We start from the raw sequence: 7,627 nt of genomic DNA, 5'->3' as shown, positions 1-7,627 counted from the left end.
GACGGCACTAGGTGTGAGCATGATTTGGTGGCGGCTGAGAGGAGAGCAGATTTGACAATACTGTGTTTGACTATATTTTTGAATGGGAGCTTGAAAACTGGAGAAGGCGTCTTTGAAACCTTTGTTGAGCTGACCAGCACAGTCCGGAAGGGGAAACTCGTGACCGGACAACTAGGAACTGCAGGGATCCGGAAGTGGGCTCCTCTTCCGTAAACTGTAGACTGAGACTGCACTTCTTAAATGTCAAAACTATGTTGGCTTTTGCCAATCTTGCAGTCGTGAATGATGAGGTAGTCATCAAGCTTCTGCAAGGTGTTGCATTCAGACGTCGTCCGTCTGTGTCTGTTGCGTTCGTGCATTATGTTTTACCCGTCCCCATAGCATTGGCAGAGCAACGTTGGAGGAACATTGCGGCTCTACTTTCCCTAAACGTTGTTTATTGACTTTCCAGCAACATACCCAAGCAACACAACATGTTGCCCCCATATTGGACCAATATTGGGAATGTCGGTCCGATATTGGGCCATTATTGCCAATATTGGTAAAACATTGTGCCAACGTGTTGTGCTGCTTGGGTAACACTGCGTAACACTCTCAAAACCAGGATAACACTCTTACCAACAAACAAAACCTACTGGCTTTACAGCTCCACTCAGGAGATAATCACATTATAGATAAGTCTGAATAAAAAACAGAGCAGTATATGACAGGAAGGTATGTCAGGGATGTTGTCGACTACTCTTGACTCTTGCAGATACAAGGGTTAAAGTGGTTGCGATAGATCATCCCAAGTTATCCTAGATAAACGTAAAGAACGATCCTTTGCACCAATGTGAACGTGGATTGAAACTTTTACAGCGAAGAGAGTAATAGAAACGAAGAAAATGGGCACCGTGGATACCGAACTCGTGCAGCTCTGACATCACAGCCGCTGCCAGTGAGGCAGCGCACAAGCAGTCGCATGCTTATGGCTGCCAATGGGAATGGACACAATTCTCGCACGTCTGTGACATCTGCGTTTTGCTCGGGAGCGCGTTCGAGGGCTTGTATCCCGCTAAGTATGACACGTAAAAGAATAATCCTTTTTCCTCTGTGTTCTGGTGTGCAATACCATGCGTCCATGATGTAATTAGACCGCACCTGTAAAATGTCTCAACCCCTTTAACTTCGAAGACGCGTCCTGGTCACCGTTACAATCGTACATCTTACTATACACTTAATGAGCATGCCCCAACAGTTTGTACGAGGGGTGTTCAAGTGAAACCGGGACTTTCTGTCTCCTGAGTGTACAAATGGCTCGCGCTACTTCATTTTCGTGATTTTCACACGCGACAGACCTCCGCGTTCACCACGTGGTGGACCAAAGTTTATGCAAAACAGAAGACACGTGCTGGACAAGGTGGCCGACAACGAGGTGAGCGCGTACATCGAACAGCGAATTGTCATAAAGTTTTTGGTGAATGAAGGCGTAAAGTCATGTGAAATTCACAGAAGACTTCAAGCTCAGTATGGTCATGATACACTTAGCCACAGCAGAGCGTTTGAGTGGTGCAAACGGTTCCGAGACGGCCGTACATCAGTGCAGGATGATCCCGGCCTGGGCGGCTCAGAGCCCAGAGTTCCTGAGAACATCCAACTTGTGGAGCGCCTGATCCTCAAAGATCGACGGATAACATGTCTCGAACTGACTCGAAAGACTGACCTTTCTGTGGAACGTTGAACACTATAATTCGAACACCTCCAGTTTCGGAAAGCCGGACCTCCTCACGAAAGGAGTCCTCCTCCTAGAGGACAATGCACGCCCGCATACCGCGCATCTCACAAAACGCACCTTACAACTTGGCTGGGAGTTGCTGCCACATCCCCCTTACAGTCCAGACCTCGCCCTCAGCGATTTCCATCTCTTCAGGCCACTGAAGGCGTTCCCTGGGGGCCGCCACTTCAGCTGCGACGACGAAGTCAAGAATGCGGTCCGATTATGGCTGCTACACGCTGGTAAGGATTTCTACGCTGCTGACATCCAAGCCCTCGTGAAATGCTGGGACAAGTGCATTTAATGCAGCTGGAGATTACGTTGAAAAATAAAACTAATATCTCATCTGTATGTTCATTTTACTTTTGCAAAAAATGAAAAGTCCTGGTTTGACTTGAACGCCCCTCATATTTTACATGTTCCATCCTGATTGCAAATAGAGGCCACTGCTTGATGACGGTACCCAAGCGGTCTCCCCAAGCCCCACCCCAGTGCCCAAGTGAAGCGGCTAGGGTACGGCACTTATTTGCGGCGCAAGAGATGAGTATACCAGTGGCGTACACAGTGCTTGCAGTCAGCATGCATCTGGCTTAGTTCGATGTAGAAAAAGGAAAAGAGCAAATAAATAGCACACGAATCTGAGCGTCAAACCGAGCCGGAATCGAAACCGGAATTAACCGTTCTTTTTTTACTGGAACTGAACTGTAATAGACAAGTTCAGAAAATCCCAGAGTGCTTAGCGTCGCTTTGAACTGTGGGAGTTTACTAATATGAAAGAAACGGGTGGCCTCCAAACTGTTCCGATTTCTCCCCTACCAGTCCATCGTCCACAATGTGTCAAGGTCAGCGAAAGCGAAATGTGAAGGATTATTGTTCGTTCCCCCGCTCAGCAAGCACCCAGGATGCAATGCATGTGCAAAGAGCACTGGGATTTTCTGAACTCGTCTAGCGCCATCCTGGAGCTGAACCGGAACCGAACCAATCTAAAAACTTTGGTTACTGGTTTGGGATACCGGTGCGGTTCGGGTTGGTGTGTGGTGAGGGGTGATGTGGGGATTCGAGCGGTCTGCTTGCCTAGATTAGCGGCACGTTGCTCGGAGAAGGTATGAAAGGGGGTCCTGTTGGTCGGAAAACATAAATAAATGCATAAAAAATGTAACTAAGAGATCTTGTATCATTTTTAGTGGCTACCTATAATTTTGTAGCATTTAACCTCGCACCGGTTCTGAACTGGTTAATTGAACCGATATATTCGAACTCCAAAGATGAACCAGAACCGAACCTTTATGGCGGAACCCGAACCAAAAACAAACCAAAAATGTTTCGGTTGTACACTCTGGCACAAATACCTCTGCCAACCTCTTGCCAATATTACATAAATGTTGTCATGACATTGTGTGTAATGTTGCAGCTATCATGTTGCAGCAATGTTGCAAGAACATGTTGCTCAGAATGTGGCCTGAACGGGCCTGAAGAGCGATGTTTACGCATGCCTTTAGGCAACGTTTCCAGAAAACATTGGAGCATACATTATAAATGTATAATTTGAAACTGTTGAGCCTGAGTTTTGAGTTTCTTGTAAATAACTTATCCATAAGTTTACCACTTTTCAAATAACATTTCGTAAGCAGTATAAGTGGTCAAAAGAACCAGTCGCTGTGTTTCTGTGTTTATTCCATTTTAGAGCACTGCAGTAGAAACTAACAAATCTCTGTTTCGAACCATATAGTTCGCTGTATCTCAACAAGTTTGAATCGACTCTGCAAAAGCACTGCGGGAGCTTCGATAAAATTGACTCGTTTCATATTCAGCGATGACGAATAGTTTCGATATGGTTACGGAAATGGGCGCTGCAGGGCCCATGGGCGGAAATCCCATAGAAATTTATCTCCGTATGCTTTCTACGAGCGCTGCAGGGCATCGCGCGTCGCTATGGCTATGGGCTATAGCGTCGGTCTCGCGCTTTCTCGCACTACAGAAAGCGAACGTGACCAGCCAACAGCAGCAAAAAATGTCGGATGTTTTCGCTGCTGAAATAAATAGTCTGCGTTGATTCGTAATACGGCGAAGATTTTGACCCTACGCCTGCGCGAATTACGCTAAGCCTTTGTCGCCACAACTCAATCTCTTCAATTGCGTAAGTAAATTAAGCAACGCGCGCGTATTTCAGTGTCAAACGCTTCTTCTTCTACACCGCTTCTATGCATCGCGGGTACGAACCCAATACAAACAAACTCACGTTTCTTGTTTCAGCACGCGATAACTTTGATGTTGTAAGCATCAGCAGCGGTCGCTGTAGCTTCTCCTTTCGTGGTTGTGCTCTTTCTGTGTTCAGCTATCGGCATTTGAGGAATCTTCACAAGCGCGTGGAATGCCCTAACGTCAGATCTCTGATCCATTCATTTGTTTCGTGTGCGCGATTGCTCTTTTTCAAATTATATATGCACAAACGTGACGGTGATGAAAGTGGAGGACACTGGATGCATAGTGCGATGTGCAGAAGTAATACCGGTGCTCTCGCCTTACGTTGTGAAGGGACCCGTGAGTGCACCTCTTGGTTGCCGAACCATATACATTTTGTGTATTTAAGGAGTGTACAGTCGAGTTCGCGTAAGCATGACGTCTGTTTTATTTATTTCAGCTGTCATGCATGGCACGGTACTAGTTTAGCATCCCTGTCTTTTATGACATGAGAAATCAAGTGAGGCTGGTTTAACGCAGCGTTTTTGTCACACCCTCATGGCCACGTCTTGTTCGGTATTTGTGGTTGTTTGTGGAAAATGAACTCAAATATGGACATGACAAACATACGAGGAAGGAGGATACCCATGCAGCCTCTGATGACCATGGTTAACATGCTCAAGATGTCGTTTTTCAACTTTTCTTTTCAGGTACCTTAACACCGGACAAAAATGCCAAAACGAAAGAAAGTTTCTCTTCCCGAAGATGGGGCTGATGAAATCCACAGAAAGCGAAGACGAGGCAATGCTGACCTGGTATGGAGTCTTGCACCGTATAATATTGTAATGTTTTGTGAACTTCCGAAAGTGTAAAAAGAGACTTCTTTTTGCACATTTCATCCATACTTAGCACCGTTTAATGAGTTTACGAGTAAGTATTTAAGTACTGCTAATATTGTTACCATATAGGGAGCCTTTCTTGACGATAATTACATATTGTGGCAAGGTGCCTATGGTGTGTTGTAACTGTAAGTGCTTCAGAAAAGATGGCAGTTGCAAGATTCCCTGGAGTGTGAAACATTTCTGTGGTATGGTTGCTGTTCCACCTTCAAAAAGTTGTTTCTCTGTCACTCTAGGGAGACATCTTCCAGACACTGTACAGTGCAATGCAAACATGCAAGAGTGAAGACGGACGAGTTCTTTGCGAGACATTCATACGAGCTCCAAAGAAGAGGTAGAGTACCATTCAGAATGTCACACAGCAAAAATAAACAGATGCCTGGGGTGAAAACAGCAAAAACACAAGAAAGATGCATGATAGAAATTGTTCTAAAATGCATACGCTAAGCATCAAGCCCAACGAAAGCTGCCTCAGCGTCTTTGCAGTCAATTGCATTGCAGACTGAATGGAAGATGACCTTCAAACCTGTTTGTTCAGTTGCAAACACTAGCTGGTAAAAAGTTCTAGTATCTGTGGAAAAACTCGTGCAAGTCAGTATAAGCAGAAATGAACGCACTTGTAGAATATGTAAGGTGTTTTGATGGTCATTTACAGGGTTCAAGCAGACTACTATGATGTTGTGGCAACTCCGATGGACCTTCTGACAATCCATCAAAAGATCAAGTCAAGCGAGTACACAGAGCTTGATCAGCTTACTGCTGATGTTGAACTGATGGTCAACAACACAAAGGCATATTACAAGGTGGAGTATTCAAAGCATGTACAATCAGTGCAACGCAATCTCGTTAATTCGAACTTGAAGGGGACCAAAGATTTGTTCAAATAAAGCAGAGTTGGAACTAAAGGGAGCTGCTCTGAATGAGGGCGTGATGCATTATGGTTCGCTTGACCGTGCTGCATGGCCTTGCTGCATGTTTAGTCAATCAATCAATCGATTTAATTACTCCAAAAAGACCCGGGGAGGGCATTACATGAGAAGAGCACATTCAGGCAAATAATACACTAAAGAGGGATACATTGACAGAAGCTAAGTACACTTTTAGAAAAATTGCCACGTACCACAGATCAAGCGCATGAAACGGCAACGGCATATGAAGAAAAAGTATGTAGGAATTGAGGGAGTTTGAAATATTAAGTGATTATTTTATATGGAGTTGCAACAGTTGGGAGGCTCAGTGACAGTTGAAGTGTTAGATGGGAGGTTATTCCATTCGATGGATATCTGGATATCTTAGGAAACAATGAATTTGAGAAGGAAGAGGTGTTACATTTAAAATGAGACACATTCGTGGTCACGTTGTGGCAGAAATATAAGAGCCTCATTCTTTCCTAAATAGATATCTATGGGCAATTATCAAAACATCTCAGGACATAAAATAATCTGTTAAACGCGCTTGCGTTTGTTTCTTCAGTCGTGACTCTATCAACATTGTTTGCGATGTGGAACCCAACCGCGCAAACGCGAACATGGCCAACCCAATTCGGGAAATTAAATGCCGTCCTCAATGCGTTTGTACACACCATTACAGTAATTTGTTCCTTACTCCTCTTTCCTCTGGTAGAAGTATTGCTTTTATGAGAAATTGTCTAAGTAGACTTAACACTTTATCAAGTGTTAATAAATAAATGAGCATCCCTGACACGCCAGCTGGTCATCGTGCTGCTGGGCTCTTCCTAGCAGATGCATAGTTGGCAGTTGGGCGCGGCTGAGCTATCTTGTTCGATTAAACCGTTGCGCACGTTCATGTGTTTGAATAGGAGATATGCGAAATAGCGCCATCTGTCGAGTGCGCCGCTTCCGACCGCCATGGCTAGGGCAGATCTCTCACGAGCTGCAGCGCGGCTTGAGGGGGTCCCGCTAAAGAGGAATCCACGGCCCCAATTTTTGAAGCACGACTTCTCGGTGGAGTACAGAACATTTCGGCGGAATGTACGGATGACAAACTGTTCAGAACTCTAGTCTCAGCAGCAGAAATAGTCCTACAGTTTTGCGGTCAATTCCATTTTCAGCGAGATCTCACACGGCATTTATCATCGATGTTTGGCATTTGCATTTACTTTGTTTTCTGCAATACTTCACTTTTTAGTTTTAGCTGATATTGTGATGGTAAGATTAAATGAGATACTGGTCTTATAAAAGGGAATATTTTGATGCAGGAGTTTTTCATACCATTTGCCACACTCTGCCGAGCAGTCTCTTCCTTAATGTTTTGAGATTCTGGTAACCACGCCACGGTTGTAGTGCTGCTGCATTTGATAGTTGTGATATATAATTAGACGATATAGCACTAGGTTTCAGATTTAGATGTTGGAAAGTATCTGGTTCTATCATTGCTGCTTGCTCTCCTTAAGCCACGACTTGACCCGTTTGTCGAGCATGTGACTTCATGACCAACACTTATTTATGTTATTTAATAAGTAAGCATTTGATCAATATAAATGCCATAGTTCTGAACCTGTAATAAGTGTGGTTTTATCCTATGTAGTTCAACTACAAGAAGTGATTTTCCTTTTAACTGTGTGAGGCAATTCACACATACACACAAATAAAATTTCAAAGCAAATATTCATAGATGATGTCCTATTCTCGTGTTCTGGCCTATTTAGTGGCTCGACTAATTTCTTTTCTTACTTTCCCTCGTGCACGAGAAACTGGAACACAGTAGAGAACACATGTAGAGACTGCAAATTATTGTGCACATTCTTATTTGGAGTTAGGATGTACGTCAAGAG

The 7,627-nt window shown here is 44.2% G+C and overlaps 1 protein-coding gene across 2 annotated transcripts in view; it reads left to right on the top strand.

Annotated features, from left to right (window-relative positions):
- The first annotated feature begins 3,715 nt into the window (after positions 1 to 3,715).
- Positions 3,716 to 7,627, top strand: part of LOC135388655 (protein polybromo-1-like) — a 49,105-nt gene continuing 45,193 nt past the window's right edge. For both annotated transcript variants that reach the window (XM_064618343.1, XM_064618342.1), the window contains exons 1-4: positions 3,716 to 3,890; positions 4,645 to 4,749; positions 5,070 to 5,167; positions 5,489 to 5,636. In XM_064618343.1, the coding sequence (XP_064474413.1) occupies positions 4,666 to 4,749; positions 5,070 to 5,167; positions 5,489 to 5,636 (330 nt within the window). In that variant the 5' untranslated portion in view covers positions 3,716 to 3,890; positions 4,645 to 4,665. The remainder of the gene's footprint in view (positions 3,891 to 4,644; positions 4,750 to 5,069; positions 5,168 to 5,488; positions 5,637 to 7,627) is intronic.

Source organism: Ornithodoros turicata, chromosome 3, assembly GCF_037126465.1.
Source record: "Ornithodoros turicata isolate Travis chromosome 3, ASM3712646v1, whole genome shotgun sequence".
NCBI classification, from domain to species: Eukaryota; Metazoa; Arthropoda; class Arachnida; order Ixodida; family Argasidae; genus Ornithodoros; species Ornithodoros turicata.
Note: the sequence above shows the minus strand (reverse complement) of the source record. Positions and strands in the feature narration are given on the sequence as shown.